The sequence below is a fragment of the Amphiprion ocellaris genome, chromosome 2 (genome assembly GCF_022539595.1).
Source record: "Amphiprion ocellaris isolate individual 3 ecotype Okinawa chromosome 2, ASM2253959v1, whole genome shotgun sequence".
NCBI classification, from domain to species: domain Eukaryota; kingdom Metazoa; phylum Chordata; class Actinopteri; family Pomacentridae; genus Amphiprion; species Amphiprion ocellaris.
The window spans coordinates 33,329,719-33,349,199 of record NC_072767.1 but is presented as its reverse complement, the minus strand read 5'-3'; the positions used below and the strand labels follow the sequence as shown (position 1 = coordinate 33,349,199).

The 19,481-nt window shown below is 38.5% G+C and overlaps 1 protein-coding gene across 1 annotated transcript in view; it reads left to right on the top strand.

Moving 5' to 3' along the window:
• The window catches only part of oca2 (oculocutaneous albinism II), a 65,790-nt gene that overhangs the window by 34,087 nt on the left and 12,222 nt on the right, over positions 1–19,481 (top strand). The window contains exons 19-23 of the mRNA XM_023267063.3: positions 3,419–3,546; positions 5,123–5,182; positions 5,954–6,058; positions 10,449–10,542; positions 11,578–11,671. Of these exons, the coding sequence (XP_023122831.2) occupies positions 3,419–3,546; positions 5,123–5,182; positions 5,954–6,058; positions 10,449–10,542; positions 11,578–11,671 (481 nt within the window). The remainder of the gene's footprint in view (positions 1–3,418; positions 3,547–5,122; positions 5,183–5,953; positions 6,059–10,448; positions 10,543–11,577; positions 11,672–19,481) is intronic.

The window sequence follows — 19,481 nt, the reverse complement described above, 5'->3', positions numbered from 1 at the left end:
TCACTGGTCCATCAGGATCCAATAACAAATCATTAATAACAAGTTTCATGGAAGTTGTTGTGGTGAATAGAGCTGCAGCCACATGTTGCATGAGATTATCACTGTCAGGTTATAAAGTCTGCTGTACATGTGTATCAATATAACTAGATGTGGCTGATCATGTGATGCAAACATGACTTCCTGCACTCCATGTGAAACTAAAGAAACGATGCTGCTTATGTATCAGCATGTGGTCCAGGTTGGGGGTTATATCTTGTCTGACACTTCTGACTGCGATGCGTCTCATATGAGGCCAGCAGATGACCTTCACAGCATCTCATTAGTGCAAACACTATCCCTAAATGAAGATGGCTGTCTTCATATACACACTGTCACCGCCGCCCCTCGCTGCCGAGGCCGTTCGCTTCCCAAACATGCTCAGTTAATTACAGGCGCTGCTGAGGTTACCTCTCTGTGACATTTATTAAATGGGAATGACCCCACAGCGACGTGTTTTCTGTCCCTGTGGAGGGATAGGCATCTGTCCAAACACGGCTCTCATTAATGCATGCAGGTCCGAGTCGGGGTTGATGACTGCAGCAAGCACTGTCTATTCATTCACACGCATTTTAAAAATTGAGCCACATTAAAATTTCATTAACACCACACGGTATGATTTAATTTCAGTCTGATTATTGCCTGGTAATTTGATCCCACTAATGTGTCTGTGGTATTTGAAGTTACAACTGTGGTTCAGAGGAAATCTTGTTGTTCCTTAAGCAAAAATCAAAAGAGTGGAACAGGGGAAGTTGATGGAAAATGCTTAAAAAATTACCTAAATTACAAGCTGAGACGTATCATTACGATAGAGACTAACTTTGGTTAAAGTCCTATCATTTAAACTGCTTCAAATGTTTAAATCAGATATTTGGAGAGAAGAAACATGCTTGAAATATTACAGTTAGTTATCTAACCGTGTCAGTGCACAAGCACAAATCTCTTTATATTTAGGTTTTTGTGTTGTGTCCATTTACTTTGTTTTTGTGGAAAGGTCTTGTCGCTTCTTGTTTATGATAGATAGCGTCTGTCATAAACGGCTCAGGTTCATCTAAAAGCTGTTTTAATTGGAGAACTTTTCAGTTTTGTTGTCTGCTGCTTGTGCCTTGTCTTGTACAGGCTGTAGCTTCAAGGAATATCAATGAATAGTAATGAGGAAATCAAGTGTCTCCGTGTTTTTTGTTCTGTGTTGTTTGAGAGAATCACAGATTATTCTGGGGTTATTGACCGTGAGTCCATCCCCTTCACAAGCATAAAAATATGTGGGAAAAGAAAACTAACTGAGCTTCATGAAGGTTTTATCCAATGTTTTGCTTTAGATAAAGCAGTAAAATATTCTGTGCACAAAATACTTATAGATTTTATCTATAGGACACAGAAACATCAGCTTTTTGATCTCTCCTCTAAACTCTGATGCAAACTTTTATTGGACTTTTTAGTAAAACAGCATATCTTGTACCGCAAAATACTGTAAATCAATAGTGATTCTGCCTCGTTATTTAAATCCATTACAACATAGGCAAGACTCTAGTATTATATAATAATTTCTGTTGGTATTTAAGCATAGAAACTGCCCTTTTTTATTGAACTGTTGTGGTAATTACATCTTTTTCATATATATGGCAAAAATAACAATCTTTTCTGCTATTTACAGTTTAAAACAACTAGACACAATACATATTATATGGCAACAATACAAAAATGTTGATTTCCGATAAATGTAAAGCTTCACCGATCAATTATTATTGTAGTATCACATGAGAAAATTACTGCTTGTAATATTTTGTGACTTGCAGAGATGATCCATCATGTTTTTAGTGTATTTTAACTCATTGTTTTTGTTTTAGTGAACACAGCTTCAGTTGTAAAGTTTGATTCATAGCCGCTTACATAATTTTCACCATTTATACTGCGGTTATTTAACACTACAATACCTGAAAGTTCTAAAGTGCAAAGAACATTTTAAATATATTTATAGTTTCGAAAATGGTCCTATGAGGTTAAAAGGTCAAAGACAAAATGTTTTACCTGCAACATTTGAAGAATGTTCTGAAGATGTCATGTTGAAAAAAATGTTTTGAAGATTTTATTGAGGACAAAGAGTTTTTATAGAACATTCCTGTTGTGTGTTATTTTATCAAAGGGTTGGCCTGCAATATTCGGATGATGTTTTGGTCATGTTGTTGATCTGACACATTATAAAACATCCCAACAATCCTCCACAATGTTAAATGATCCAAAGGGCTTGAGTAAGCATGAAGTCCAGTTACCTTCAGGATTACCAGGACCTTGAATGACTGAGAATCTAAGAACAAACACAATTCTGCCTCATTTCGCATTGCCCAGGCGTTCATTATCATTAGTGATATCTAACTTTCTTTTAAATTTCCACTGGAGCTTTGCCTGTTTATCATTTACTTCAGGGTACAGTCAATACCGGAAAACCAAGCTGGCTGTTAAAAACACAGTTTTTGATTCCAGCTCTTGCTGAAGTCTGGCCCGAACCCACCAGCAACAGCTCAGCAAGTTCTGAGCATGTAAACATGCTGTGAAGCTGCAAATATAATGTTGAGTTTGTTTTTCAGTGTCTCTGTGTGCAGCCTTCCCTCTGGAGCCCTCTTTTTTGGTGTCTGTCCATTGCTCTTCCTTCTTTGCTAATTCCCTTCAGCTATGAAATTATTTCCCCAAAGGCCTCGGCCAAAGCAATTACTGGTGCTCACCTGTTTAATCAAATTTTCTCCATGTGGATGCGCACTCTTTCCTCATTCAGAACCCCTCTCTAATTGTAAATGTCAGCAGGCTGCTGGCAACTTTTGTCCTCCTGCCTTGAATGTGTTGAAATTACATCCTTGTGATAATGAATACTTTATTCATTGTTTCCAGCAAGTACCACCTCATGCTGTGATCGGTTTGTTTGATTGTTTTGAGGGTCTGAGTTAAAAATGGATAAAAAAATAAATGTTCTGGCTATAAAAAATCTTTTTCCATGCTTTGTGTACCATCTGCATCCAGATTGAAATTTTCTTTACATATGTGTATATATTATTTATCTTTTAGATGTTTTTACATCGTTTACCTGAGACCTGGATTTAAACACCCAGTGCCAGCATCTGAAACTTTTCATGAGGGTTTCTGTTGCTTTAACATTTGAATGAAGAGACAGCAGGTGGAACTTCATTTCATGAAACAAAATAGCACTTCTTAAACATTTCTAGTCTCTATGTGTCCCTTAGCAGTGTGTCTTCTTGTTAAAATCTGTAGAAACCTGCTGCTCTGGGCTCAGTGTCTGTTGGATGTTACCATAAAATATTTTTTAATGTATATGAGCGTGTTTTCTGGCTGTAAAGGGAGATGTCAGATGGTGTTTCTTGTTCCTTCTCAGGTTGGATCGCTATCCTGGGTGCACTGTGGCTTTTAGTTCTGGCCGACATCCAGGATTTCGAGATCATCTTGCACCGAGTGGAGTGGGCCACGCTGCTGTTCTTCGCAGCCCTTTTTGTTTTGATGGAGGTATTTAACACACAGGCTGTGTTTCAGGCATTTGACAGACAGCCTGTTTCTAGTTTTGTCAAGAGATGTTGGACTAAAAATCAGACAGTGGAAAAAACAAGTTTTGACCCACTGAACCTGAAAACCTGTCTGCAGTTTTGAAAGGAAAATTTCCTTTAAAAAAAAAACAAAAAACATAAATACATCAATTTATTACAGTCAGAAACTGTCAAAACCAAAGGTATCATCAAAACTTTAGCTTACCAAGGGTCTTTGAAGATAAACTGCAAGTGTAAACATAAGCTTTATCAAGAAAAATAACCAAAAATAAGTTTAAATCAGGTTTTTTTTTTGTTTTTTTAAAAAAATAAGTTAAAACTATTTTCAACCAAAATTACTATCTCCCACATGTCTCATTTACAGGTTCAGCAGAAATAGATTGTTTCTGTAGAAACTTCTGTAAACTTCTGTAGAAAGAAAAGAAAAATTCTGTGCTCATTAGTGCAACGAAAAGCTTTGAATACTGAGCTGCAACAGGCACAAAAATTCACAGACTTTTCAACTGAATTAGAACCTTTGTTCACACAGAGCAGAGAGAAAGTAACAACAAGGAAGACTGAACACAACACAAACAAAACTTGAGCATTAAAATAAATGCAGCAAGGCTTAAAAATACTATACTGAAGAGCAAATAGTTAGCAAGTTGTTGGATGATACATTCAACATGGTGAAATGTCTTTCTAGAGTTGAAATTATTTTTATAATTTTAGTTTGTAGAGATTGTGAAAATGTAAATAGTCAAATATTTAACGCATATAGAGCATCCGTGTTTTCAGAATATTGCTAACACCTGTGGATACTTTGAGAAATGTACATACTGAATCTAGTTTTTCATTTTTTTGTACAATAAACGAAGAAGACATTTTTGAGTTCTCCGTACTTTTGTGGTTTCCAGAGAGGTGCATGACTTAATATTGCAGTGAGAAATGAGCCCACAGTGAGTAAAAATGTGTCAGCAGATAAACAACGCCCACAAACTGCTTGGGATTCAGAGTGCTTATTAGAGCCTCCATTTGCAGCCTGAGTTATTCAGGTTTTGGGATAAGTGAGGGTTTGACTGGGCTCTCCTCTGACAAGCATCTTTGTAAGTTACTAAAGGAAACACAATCAGTGCTCAGATCTATCGACGCTACATCAGCCACTGAAAGAAATTCAGTCCGTCACAGAGCTCACAATGTGAAAAGTAATTATCTGTTTCTTTACCCACGAGCCTCCCCAGTGAAGGATGAAAAGAGAAACGTAGTGTCAGCACAATCACATCTTTGTTTTCTCTCTCCTCTGAGTTTTTGGTATGGATGTGGGCAAAACTATTTGTTGAAAGCTTTAAACGCTGTATATTGTCAGAAAAGCGCAAGGAATGTCCGCCATTTTTTCATTCTCATTGTCAGGAATGGTAACAAGAATAGATTTGTCTCTGTTTGTTTAATGACCAGTAAATAAAAACCAAATTGCTTTTCTTCTCTTGGATTAATCCCACCTATAAGTAATTCTCTTCTGATATTTTTTTTTTCATTTTAATCTCCTCTTCATTTTTCAGGCTTTAGCCCAGCTGCAGCTTATCGACTATATTGGAGAACAGACAGCACTGCTTATAAAAGTGAGTTTTTTTTCTTTGATTCTCAACCTTAGCTGTCATCTCTCAGGTCTCCATGCAGCTGGAATAACTGATAATTGGGCACAGGTGACATGATATTGCATTTCATGCATGTTGATCCGTTTGTTCCGCGCTGCTCTGAATTCAATTATTTTGTTTGCATCTGAATCCTGCCACCCAGTGAAGGGATCTCAGGTTATTTTCACCCATATTCCTGCCTCTGTGCATCATGTGAGCGAGGTGTCTCTTAGCAGAGAATTGCACCAGTAATAGGTACGTCAGCTTGTGTTTAGACTGCGGGCCTTTGTAGGTCTAATAATCACACGTGACAGGTGGTGTGCTTTCCACGGTTGCTGACCTGCTCTCCAAACAACGGACGACATGCTGGATAGAATTGCATGGCCTTTCTGTCTTGGTATAGCTGGAGGACTTGTGAAAGGGGGAGATATTGTTTCCTTTCACCTGGATGCGCATGCCTAAGAGAAGAGCGTCAGGAGGATTGAAAGGACATCACTCCTGTCGCCACACGTGGATTGCCGGCCTCGTCGTGTTTGTGCTGCAGAGCTCCACAGATAAAAGTCACAGCCACCACCTGTGGTCGTGTCACACATTGAAGCCGCTTCATCCTCTCAGCCTGACCAGAGGTTCGGTGTCAGCGAGTGAACATAATGGGCGTGTTTGATTTAAATCAGTGCCGGGTTAAAGGGGGGCGTGTGCATGTGAGTGGCCATGAAAGCAGCAGTTATCTGTCGCTGTCATTATCTCCCCTCTCAGGCGGTGCCAGAAGACCAGCGCCTGGCTATAGCCATTATCTTGGTGATGTGGGTCTCGGCTCTGGCTTCTTCTCTTATTGACAACATTCCTTTCACTGCCACGATGGTAAGAAGTGTCACACTCCATTATATCACTCAAACATATTTCTGTAGTTATACAAACAAAGTCACATGCAGAGTACATCAAGTAGTAAAGAAATCTTTTGTGGTGAAAGTTCAGCGAGATGATGTTTAGCCACTGTAAGCCAATAGAAATAATGCTGTAAAAATACAGAAAAGTGCTGCTATACATTAAATTCCGCTTAAAGGTTTAATCATAAGCTGACTTTCCACAGCAGGGGTGAAGTGTCACAAATATTTCAGGATGAACCCAGTAGATAACCCTTTTAGCCTTTCTGTTTCTCTTGCAGTGTTGACTTCAGCAGCTTTAACTGTGATGTTAAAGGTCCTTCATGGTGAAAATCCATTGTGTTTCATGGTTGGAGTAAAATGAGAGCTGTTAAGATATAAAGACGTTTACTGCTGCCTTTCCTCAAGTCCTTTAACAACTAGTTAGCCTCCAAGTTTTACAAGTGAATAAGAATTGGTTTTCAGAGCAAAGCAGCTCATTTAGAACAGCTCTAAAACCAGGAGTTATACAGTCATGATGAAACTAACCATCTTTGTAGTATTTAGAGCTGAAAAACTGAATGAGACTTTAATTAATTTGCTTAGAAGTGGCACAATATTGGACCTTTAATGCCAAGTGTGCTAAAACAACAACAAAAGTAGCTACTACATGTAACTCTAGTTTTACCTGCATATAGGTAGCAGAACAGTGGAGGTTTGTTATGGTAGCCTGTATTTTACATTATTGATGGCAATGTTAAAGAGGAGAAGAAAAACATTATGACTGCCTAGTTTAACTAATCAGCATTTGTCTTCTCTTAGTCAAGACTGACCCACACACTAGTTTTTCAGGTCACTTAGAACTCCTTTTCTGGAGTAGGTGTGTTTTTCTCCCCCAAACATAGCCTGTGGACATTCTGCAGGAGCAGTTCAGACCAGCCCAAAATTACCTACAAGTTCCTGCAGTGGATAATGGCTTATTGTTGAGTTCACATTTGACTTTTAAACATAGCCTATAGGGGGTTTTCTCTAACTCATTGATCCTTTTATAACTCCAATACAGTGGAGGAAAGTAACTAATTAGAGTTACTACAATATAGTAGTTTCGCAGTACTGGTGCTTTACTTTAGTATTTCATTTTACGCGTCTTTTTACTTCCACTCCACTACATCTTAGAGGCAAATATTGTTCTTTCTACTCCGTTACAGTTATCTGAAGGCTTTAGTTACTTTTGAGACAAATATTTTACACAATGGATAATATAACAAGCTTTTAAAATAAAACACAATGTTAAAAGTTAAACCAGTAGTTTAGACAGAGCCGAGAGGAGACAAGAATAGGAAGGAGGATATGGAGAAAAAAAGCACATTCTTGAGTCCTGAAATACATGAAAGCATGGCTCAAAAATGGTACGCAGAGAAGCAAGTTGAGAGCAAGTTGTTGGAAAAAAAATTGAGCACAGTGAAATATCTTTCTTGAGTCTATGTGCAGAGTAGTGTGAAAATGCACTGATCATAGAAGTTGTAAAAATGTTACCAGTAAAATATGTTTATTATGTAGTCATCATTTCTTTCCCAGTAAAAAAGTGACATATTCATATTGATTAATTTTGCCAACCTCTTGATGTTGTGTTAAACACTGTGGGAGGAAAAACAAGCTCAACAAGGGTTATTAGTCTCACAAAAAGAGCAAAACATGCAAATAGTAACATATTGTGATTGAAATGTGCTGTTACAAAACGCTGTCTGGCTTCCTATGCAGAGAACAGGAGGATTAAAGAGTCTGTCAGGCACATGAATTGTGTTGCTGCTTTCGCTGCAGTAACAGACGTATCTCACAATTAATTCTGTTGCAAATGTTTGACCGACTGCCGCCTCACCACTTTTGTTGTCAGCTGTCTGTTTTGCAGAAAATTAATAGATTGTACAGAGATCAATGTTTCAGAGGGGTGCCAGTGCGCTCAATTAAAATGACAGTGAGAAAAGGAAAAGATGTTATCCAAGTGACAGGACGAGATGCAGCTTGCTAGAATTAAACCATCAGATTTTTTGACTAGTCAGCCCCCCCGCCAGTGTGTCCACGGGGCTTTGAAAATGTCCTTTTTTCTGATAGTTTCCCCACATTTTCAGGCTCATGCAGGCGTCGCTCCACCTGAAAAGAGGCGACTTCAAAGTGCGTCACTTTTCAATTCAGTGCACAGCTGATAAGAAAGCATGTCCTGATTGTCACAATAGACTGAAGCTGGGAAAAGATTTGTTTTCCCCCTTTCAGACCAGAATATTTTTCTCCAGAAAATTTATGTATAAATGAAGCTCTTGTGTTTTCAAAGGAATACTTCAATGTTTACGCTTGTTTGCTTTCTGGGTCAGAGTTACATGGAAATATTGATACTGGTTTCATGTTTGTATTGTAAATATCAAGACAGCAGCTATGAGCTTAGGTTGGCATAAAGACTGGAATCGGGGGTTAACAAAGTCAGTTTAGCAGCACTTCTAAAGCTCATTGATTAACATGTCAAATCCTATTTATTAAATTTGTCGCAAAAAACAGAAGCAAGGCAGGTGGTGGTAACATGGACTGTAACTCTCAAAAAAGTATGCTCCCGAAAATGACAAACGATTTCTTCAAACTCTGAGCACAAACGGTTCCAAATGCAAATCATATTATTATCTGATCCTTCTTTTAAACTGTTTGGGTTTGCTTCCCCAACCAGCAGCAGATGTTTGAATTGATATAAGACGACATACAGTTAGTATGCTCTGTTTGTATGTTTTGTGTCAAGTAATTTGCACAGCATAACTCAGTCATGCAACATCAGGTCACACCAGGAACCAGTTGAAGTATTCTCTGTTCCACTGCACATCAAAGCTTTAATCTTATATAGTTTGACTTATAATTCAAAGGAGATGCAGCATTTTCGGAAAATTCCTGAAAAAATAATCCAACAATCTGCTGAAAAACAAATAGCCGAAAGGTGATTTAATGCTCACTGTTTCCTACATCATGGTAGGAAACTGTATGACTCATTATCTGCTGTATGTTGTGTGTAACAACCAAGCACATATCATCATCATAGGTGGATATGTTTATGTATATTTTGTGTACATATATAGATCAACCATAGCATTGAAACAACTGACAGATGAAGTGAATGATGCTGATCATCTTGTTTCATTGGCACCTGTCAAGAGGTGGGTCTATTAGGATCAGTTAGTTCCTGAAGTTAAGGTGGTGGAGGCAGGAAAAATGAGCAGTATAAGGATCTAAGAGACTTTGACAAAGGTCAAATTGTGATGACTAGACAACTTGGTTAGAGAACCTCCCAAATGGCGGGTCTTGGGCCGGTTAACGCCTACCAAAGAAGGTCCAAGGAACGTCTGACCACTGAAAGCACCTGCAATAGGTCTACTCTCATGGATCACGCTTTCTTTTACGTTATGTGGACAACCGGGTGTGAATGTTTTGTTTGTCTGAGGAAAAGATGGCAGCAGGATGTGGATGTTGTAAACCATGTACAGTCTTTGATGCAGCAGTATTCCCTGTTGATCTCTTTGAGCAGGATAATGCTCTTTGCTATACTGCAAACATTGTTCAGGAATAGTTTGAGAAACATGACCAAGCATTCATGTTGTCAGATCCATGAAGTCTCCGTGATTTAAGGGATTTTGAGGACATCATCTTGGGCCTTGGGAAGCAATGATATTTTTCACCGTTTACTGGTAATTTGCGAGCGAATTCATCAAGAAAATATTCCATAGGTTAATCAACAGTGACAATAATTGTTAGCTGCAGCCCTAATCTGCTCTGAATCAGTTACCATTTCAGTAGAAAATATGCAGGAAAAAGCGATTTAAAATGTTATAATACTACCTTTTTAACTCATTTAGACGAATAAGGATAGCAGCTTGAGAGCGTTCGGTACACTGTGACTAATTTGTGTTACCTCGAGATAATGGGCAGATTTTTTTAGAGGTGACCAATCAGTTTTCAGTCTACCCACGTTTTCTTTTCTTGATTACATTCCTAATAAACCCAATGTCTGACCAATCCATGGAGGTTCCAGGATCTGAAGGTTCTGCTGTGAGCATGTTGGTGCCTGATACCACAGAATACCTTCAGAGGTCTGTGGACTCCAGGCCTTCAGAGGTCAGAGCTGTTTTGCTGGCACGAGGGGATCTACACATTATCAGTCAGGAGGTTTTAAAATTGTGGCCGACTGGTATATATGAGAGTTGCTGGAATGTGTAACAAGTTAAGCTAGTCTTTTTTATGCTCCAAAAATGTATTTGGTTTAGTTCTATAAATATTTTGAAATAGAAAAAAAGGCTTGCCACAATAAAAGCAGCATATGTTTTTAATAATGTTAAATCCATCTTTTGTACTCTCAGATTCCAGTTCTCATCAACCTGAGTCAGGATGCAGATGTGAACCTGCCAGTTAAACCTCTCATCTTTGCTTTGGCCATGGGAGCCTGTCTCGGTGGTAAGTCCTGATTCTTAAGCTCATACGTTGTTTTACAGATATAGTGTATAAAACTGGTTTGGGAACAAAACACACACCAACTTTTGAGACTTCCTTACAGACACTGGGGGCTTTATAGTTTATAACTGGTTGAAAGGTGCGTATCTTTATGGATGGCCTCTGCCAGAAGCAGACATTATATGCTCCCAGTGACAGCTACACTTTGTGCAGCTGTGTCACTCCTCAGGGAGGTCAGGCTGTGGTTTTTGTGAACGCAGCCTCAAGGCCATCAGAGCGAGCCTCATTCAGGCTCTACTACACCCCAGCGGCCAGCCCTTCAGCAGAGAGCGGCTCTGTTTGGGTGGAAGGACAAATATATATATATATATATATATATATATATATATATATATATATATATATATATATATATATATATATATATATATATATATATATATATACACACAGAGAGAGAGCTGTCATAGTGTTTCAGTTTAATCAACTGCAGTGCTGACAGGGCCTTATCGATCGGCGGTATGATGTTGCCACCGCCCAGCTCCATCCCCACGCTGACACCTTTTGAGATGTGAGCGCTATCGAACGGCAGAATGGATACACACTCTGACTGTCAAAATGCTGCCTAAAGTAGATTAAAAACCGTAAAAACTTTATCTTAGATGAAGAAAACACTGAGAGAGTGCTAGAAACGGATGATGCCTATTAACATTATTAATTTTTCTGGCTTTTAGCCTCTGTTAGATTGTGACGGTGTAGAGAGACAGGAAGCATGGGGGGAGTGAGCAGGAAATGACACGCAGTAAAGGTCAAGCTGGCTGGGAATCAAACCAGGGACTCAGTGCTTGAAGGCATTTGTGCTCATGTGATGTGCAGCCTAACAGCTTGGCCCAATTCTTGTTATTATCATCACAACAGTGTAGCGTTGTGGAATATTTTGAAGTCCTGTGTAATTGTGCCCCTTGATGTTGACTTGTATATTTTAGGTGACACTAAAACTGAAGAGAGTCATTAACAGTTTTCTTTGGCTCTGTTTAGGAAATGGAACATTAATAGGAGCATCGGCCAACGTTGTATGTGCAGGAATCGCTGAGCAACACGGATATGGCTTTTCCTTTGTGGAGTTCTTCAAGTAAGCCTCTTTTTCCTTAATAGCACCCGTTATAGCATTTCAAGCATAAACATAAGGTCTGTAATGTCCTGGTTGACTGGTTGGTCAATATGCTATCATTATGCAAATTTCTTATAGGTCAAGCAATAATGTTACTTTTATAAGTGGGGTGAATATACTAGCTGTGAGCACTGCCACATTTTCACAACTTTGAACTCACCTAACATAATGGAGACTGCTAGATCTAATTTATTTAACATTGACTCAGAGTTGAAACGAAGACTTGAAACTAATTAACATCATGTCAAAGAAGATGTCGGTGTGGCTGCATAGTGTTTGAACAGATGGCAGAAAGTCAAGGTGTAAACTCTGAAATAGCATGTAACAGTTTAACAAACAACATGATACATTCATCTAAAAACAACAGCTAACTTGTCTGAGTGATTTTCCTCATTAGTTCTTGTGCTGGGATCACCGACTGATATAGTTCTGTTTTCAGAAATCATGTGAATATTGGCAGGTGCTCGTCAGTCTGCCCTGGAACTGACTGATTTATCAATTAACTAATTAGTTGTCAACTGTTGAATTAATCACCAACTATTTCATAATGAACTGATCAGTTTTAGTAATTTTTAAAGAAGAAAACAGTAATTAATTCTCTGATTCCAGCTTCTTAAATTTGAATATTCTCAGGGTTTTGGGTTCTTTCTATGACAGTGAACTGAATATCTGTGATTTGTGGGTAAAACAAGACATTTAATTGCATCGTCTTGGGCATTGGAAAACAATGACAGACATTTTTCTGAATTTTCAGACATCTTACAGGTAGTTAAACAACTATTCAGTTAATCGGGGAAATAATCCACAGAGTAACTGACAATGAAAATATTAGTTGGACAAATAAGTTAAAAGAGCTAAAAAGGCGACAAATACTACTTTTTAATGTTTATTTCTAATTCATTTAGGCCAATAAAACTAGCAGGTAAAGTGCACTCAGTGGAGTGTAGCCAATTTGTTCTAGAGAACGTGCAGATTTTATTTTTTTTTCTCATGACCAGTCGATTGAAGAGTCAGAACAATTTCAGTCTACCCAGATTTTCTTTGCTTGACTGCAGCCCTAATAAACACCATGTTTGAAAGGCTGTCTCTCAGACTTGTGAATTCCTACGAACCCTTTACAAAAGGCTACTCTGCCTGAGGGGCTTCTTACACATTAATGTCTGTCATATGCTGCGATAGAAAATGCCAACAATGTGTACGAGTTGCCTCAGAACATTTAGAAAAAAAGCCAAAAGTCTCATAATTCAGAGGCAGCACTTCAAATGCCTGAGCTTCACCAGAGTCCTGTTTATTAAAATGTGTCATGTGAAAGGAGCTTCTCGCCTCTTTCAGGAGGCATCTTTGAGCAGGAGTTGATGCATTTTGGGTATCTTCTATAGCAGTTGCAGCCTTCTGTCAGGAAGCAAACATGACGCATGAGTTTGTATAGCTTGTGTAGTTTGTAGAGTTTGAGGTGTGTTCTAGCTAAGTGGATGAGGGTTCAGGACTGTGACACCGTTAAATCATTAAGTGCATTAAGGCTCTGATGTGAGCTTTATAAGTACACATATCTGCTGACTAACCTGACAAACTCATCCATAGTTCATAGTGAAACTGATGATGAATAAATTTGGTTGTTTTGTCCTTCGCAAAATATACACAAACCTAGTAGGGATGGTGCAGAGGAGAAATCTGCTTCGAAGTTAAGTGACAACATCTGGCTGCTTGCTGTTGTGTTTGTTTATTGCATGTTTGTAGAATTGTGTGCATGTTGTTGCAGTTTTAACATTTATTATCTAGACTGGTTATGTATTGCAGATGTCCATTATTCAGTTCCTCCTAGTCAGAAATCACATTTCAGAGATCCACATCGTCATTCTTCCTGGACAAAAGACAGATTCCACATATCTGCAGTTGATTTATGACTAGTTGTAATGCCAGTTTATCAAATCTACAGTTTAATTTTGACCAGTCATACATCTAGAACAAGATATCTTAAATTCCTCTCAATTCAAGATATCTACATTGTGCTTAATACATATCTTGAATTAAGTTTGAACCAGTCAGAGTGACGTTGAAGATCTTAAACTGAAATTCTGACTAATGAAAATCTAATTACAGATATCTTGAAGATGAAGTGACATTGCAGATATATGGAGTTATATGAGAGGGTTCAATATAATATTTAATTCAATTCAATTTTATTTATATAGCGCCAGTTACAGGTCAAATTGTCTCAGTAGAGGGGTAGAGAGGTAGAGACAGGGAGAGATGGGAGAAAGGACTGGGGAACAAGGAACATATAACACACAGTTGGATGCATGTATGATAAGCTAGATGGTACATACAAAGTACAAGCTAACATTGAAATTGATTCATAGTTTACTGTTATGGTGTAAGGCTCTGGCATTAAATATACTACATATATAGCTGGTAGTAAAATTCAAACAGTGTGTAGATGAGCATCAAGTATAGTGAGGGTGATGCAGAGTAGACTGGTGGAAAAGAGCAGCTGGAAGCAGTGGGCTGGAGGAAGATCAGCAGCAGCATCCCATAGTGGACATGATGGAGACAAGGCCAGTTGGTGGGAGAACAACCGCAGAACTGAAGCATAGGGTACTGTAACTATAAGTTCTGCTATGTTTCAACTGCAGGTCTTTAATGAACAAAGCTCATATTCTCAACAAACTCCTCGCTGATGACCTCTTTCATTTCATTTTCCAATCATTTTAGCCAGTACAGCACCTATTCAGATGCTTTGCTTCACCAATGTCCAATGAGAAACCTCAACAATTCAGAGTAATCATATTCTGACAAGTCAAAACTGAATTTGAGATATCGGTCATTTGGACTGCCACAGTTCATTGCTTTTGAAACATGAGTCCATATATTTAACGATGGGGTGTCCAGTTCCTCTTTTTTAATAGAATTTCAAGCTCCTATGAACTGAAACCCTCAGCACTGCAGTTGTGATGTCAGTGAATCTGTCAGGGTTTAGGGTGGAGTTTAGGATTTGACCACTGTTGTCTTGGCTTGGCAGTGACTCTAGTTTGTGTCCCCTTCGTTGAGACTGTAAATGCAAGAGGAATGTTTACTACAGTGGGAGTGGAGGAACTCCAGCTGTTGCAATTATGTGACTGATTTAACTGGTACTGAGTGAAACCTTTGTGGAGAGCTTTCCCAAGCTGCCACCTGCTCACTGATCATTTTCACTCATTGGTGACATAACAGCCAGACATACTTTGGAATTTGCTTGTTGGAGAAGTTGAAATGGTCAGTGAGGTTGAAAGAAGGATGAATATACGTCTGATTAGGCGTAATCTATGCAATCAGTAGGAAATAGCAATGCCATTTTATTCATGGGACTCTTAAACGTGCCGGATGAAACCATGAAAAGAGAAAGAGCAATTTGTGTTGTAACTTTGATATGTAACAGACTTTTTTGGAATCAGACTTGAATATCTGCAGAGGAGATTTACATGTGACTTTGCTTTCTGATCACACATTTACTCTCACAACACTCTCTGGTCTTTGTCTAATGTTTTACTGAGATTTTTGATTGCATTCAGTGTCTGTGGCTGAATTTGAGCCAATGTCACTAAATGTAGATCAGAGATCAGAAAACTTTGCAACTGGATGGAGTCACAGGGTTTACTCACTGCCGCCAGAGTCATTTCCATCTGAATGACTTCTCATTTGTCTGCAGTTGTGTTTGTTTGTGAGCTTGACAGCTCTTGGGCGGATTGCCTTTATGTTTTGGACAGATTCATTTTACCCAGAGAGTGAATCCTAAAAACTCAGGTGAGCTGTTGACTTCTTGTGAAGCAATGCCACAAGACTGAAATTTGTGGTTTTGAGTAAAATACCTGAACAGTTATTGAATGTCAAGTCACAATTAGTTATGTAACATATTTAAAGCAACAGCTGTTGAGCCAAAATGCTTTTCTAGAAACTAGAAAAGCATCAACTAAAGCTGGATTTTTTTCTAGCACTTTTGATAATCTCAAAACTAATGTTCCCATCAGGCCCAGATATAAGCAGTAGTGGGAAATAACTATACATTTACTCAAGTACTGTACTTCAGAACAATTCTGAGATACTTGAGTATTTCCGTGTTAGTTACTTTTAAGATGAAGATTTTACATAATGACTAATATAACAAGCTTTAAAAATACAATGCACTGGTAAAGATGCAACCAATGGTTTCCATTTTTGTACCTTTTTACCAGGATTGAACTGTCCACAGTTGTGGACACCACAAAAGTTGTTCTTTATAGGTTTATTTGACCTCAAATCATCAGAAGCCTTCTGCTTGACCATCTCTGATTCTTTAAACTTTTTCTTAATCATTAACTGTTGATAATCAAAATTGAATGGTACCTGAAATTTTAGCTGAATAAATCACATACTTCTGAGATTTTTTTCTTTTTTTAATTGACCCACTTCCAGCACATTTCTTCACACATTGCATTTTGAGACTATGTTTGGATGACAAAATCTCAGGAACTATTAAAGAAAATGTGAATTTTTTTGTTATTTCTTGTGAAGCTATGGACTATTTTGAAATTCCTGTATTTTTACATAAGTAGGATTTTTCATGCAGGACTTGTACTTGTAACTTAGTATTTTTACATACAATTTTTAGCAGGCTAATGTAATTTTCTTAAAGCAGGAGGGACTTTGGACAAGTAGTGAGATTGTGGATGTGAGGAAAAAAATACTGCAGATTACGTTTGGCATTTAAAGAAATCACTATTATATATTCAGTCATAGTTTATTAAAACTGTAAAATCATGTCGAAAAATATGTTAACAAATTAGTTACAGCGGTGAAAAGATACAGAAATGTCTGTCTGCAGAGGACTTCACTGAAATAGAAAAACAGTTGCTCCTCTCCCACTGTAGCTGTGTTTACAGTTAATGGATAGAAGCATTGCTGTCGGCTGCAGCGCTGCCTGTAATTGGCTGTCTGTGGCGGAGGTCACAGCTGTTCAGAGAGACAGGTAAGAGGGAGAGAAGTCTGTCTGTGAGTCCCGACAGCTGGGACTGACTGGTGCTGTATCAGGTGGTTGGATTCAAGGGTCAGATGAGCCCAGAGGGACACGAATGCCTTTTTGATAGACCGTCACAAAGGAAAATGAGTGGCCCTGAATAGCTCAGCAGTTAGCTGGTATGGTCCCTGTTGCTTCCTTCATGCCTGCAGCCCCTCATCATCCTCCTCTCCTGAAGCCATTAACCCAGGGAGCACGGCAGAAGCATCTACTCTATATGGACTGTGTTTTGTCCAGCTCCGTAGAGTGCGAGTTGTTTAAGCCAGAGCTTGTATTGCATTGTAATGTGTTCATAATCATTGTTGCATTTCAGTACTAAACTATTTAGTACACTGATAGACATTCTTCAGGACTTTTGTCCTATAGCAATTTTCAGGACGACATTGCTTAACATCAGAAAAAAATACATCAAACACTTTCAACAACAGCTTAACAAAAAACAGGCACAGATAGATGTTGGAACATTGAGAGTGCTCTACTAGCAATTATTTTCATTGTCAAATAATCTGGTAATTGTTTTTGTCATGAAGGAGGAAAGAAACCTGAGAATATTCAAATTTATGAGACTGGAATTAGATGCAGGCTACACAGTGTCTTGGTGGTTAGCACTTTCACCTTGCAGCTAGAAGATCCTCGGTTCGCGTCCCAGCCTTCCCCAGATCTTTCTTCATGGAGCTTACATGTTCTCCCAGTGCATTCATGGGTATTCTCTAGGTTCTCCAGCTTCCTCCCACAGTCCAAAAACATGCTGAGGTTAATTGGTAATCTCTGAATTGTCCATAGGTGTGAATATGGGTGTGAATGTGAGTGTGATTGTTTGTGTCTATGTGTAGCCCTGTGATAGACTGGTGACCTGTCCAGGTGTCTCCTGCCTGCACCCTAAGTCAGCTGGGATAGACTCCAGCACCTACAATGAGGATTAAGCGGTGTATAGATGATGGATGGATGGAATTAGATGCTTTTTCTTTTTTTTCTTAAAAAAATACTCAAAGCACATTGACTATCAGAACAGTTTGTGATTCATTTTATAACTGACAGTCATTGTCACCACACAATCATTGTTGCAGCTCCACTATGCTTTAGTAACAGTAACAACACAGCCATGTAAAAGATATATTAATAACATTAAACTCTGCAGTCAATTTCTACCTAATTAAAAGCCTTATTAACACAATTGTGTTGTTGTTTTTCCAGAAAAAATATCCCTAATGACTCACAAACAGCTTTTTTAATCACTTATTTTCTGGTTTTGTCAAGTGGTTCCCAAACTACAGGTTGAAGCCCATTTAAAAAGTCACTGTATTCTTTAGACTCCTATCTTTTTTCTTTTTTTGTGAAAAGTGAAATACATGCCCCTGTTTGGCCTTTGACCAGCAGTTTAAATTAAACCACTAGAGACGAGCAGACAGATTAAAATTGTGGAGTTTTTTTTCCAACAGATAACTCAAACATGACAAGGGGCCATAATAGAAACTGTTTTTGTAAGGATTTGGTCAAAATGTTTTAAAGCAGCTGGTCTAATCTAAAACAGTTCACTATATTTTATAGGTTTATTATACTTTTATGCTTTATTTTATATTTGTCCTATTTTGAAAACGAATTAGTACCCAGCTTTGTGCAAGCTACTGGGAAAGTGGTACAGGTGACTTACGCAGTTCCTGCAAATTACAAGACATCTCCAGATAATGCTAGGCCCATGCAAATAGGGATTTAGCTTTATTGTATTAAAAACTCTGCATTGCTTCAGAAGTACTGAATGACAGAGCTTCACTAGTGAAAAGCAAAAGAAAACAGCGCTGTTACCACGCTACTGACAAATATAGTTAAACTACCAACGAATTCATTTAGCAACACTATTGCCTAAAACTGCATGTAACTATAGCTGATATTTAGCAAATGCTAACAAGCTAACAGCACCAATTAAGACGTGATTGTGTTTGCGCATCGAATACAAGCAGACTGCCAAACAAATCACACAAAATAATGTGAACTTCTTTAAGGAGAGGGAGCACTATTCTTTTTTTTTCTACACCTTGTGCTCTCTCCCTTTGTAGCACCATGTGACAGAATTAATACTTCTTTTCATACAACTCTCTGCATCTGAGCTGGAAACAAAGGCTCCTGCACTAAAGACTGCAGGTGTGCTACCTTCATTTGCAAGAAATCTAACATGCACCATAATCAGTGACAAAATTATATATATTTCACTGATCCGCTGCACACTCTGAATGCTTCACATTTGTGCATTGTGCTTGCTGAATAGTACAGGTCAGACATTGTCACAGGGAACAGCTCTATTCTGCTCTGTGTTATACAGCCTCCACAGGCAGAGGAACACTTCCCCCGGGTTTATCTAAAGAGAGTCTTTGAGACTGCATCAGGACTTTCAAAGAGCTCCCATCATATGCAATTAAGTCGATGTGTGAGATCACAAGGTACGATGGGAATTTTTAGACAAGGTGAATTTTGTTCCTCTCTACGCCGTACTGTGGCAACTTTTTCATCTGCCCTCTGTCCCCTCATGCTGTGACTGTGATGGGGAAAGAGGTATTGCTCAGCAGAAAAGGATTCACTTGTGTGGAGGTGACCTGAGCTTGTCTGGCTATGATAACAGTTTAGATTCTTCCCTCCATCCATCTTAATCAGACATTCATTCCACAAAGATACACTCAAAGTGGTCTCATGTTAATGAACTACTTAAAGGCCTCGACCTTGTGGAGCCATATGTCCCATTCCCTACAT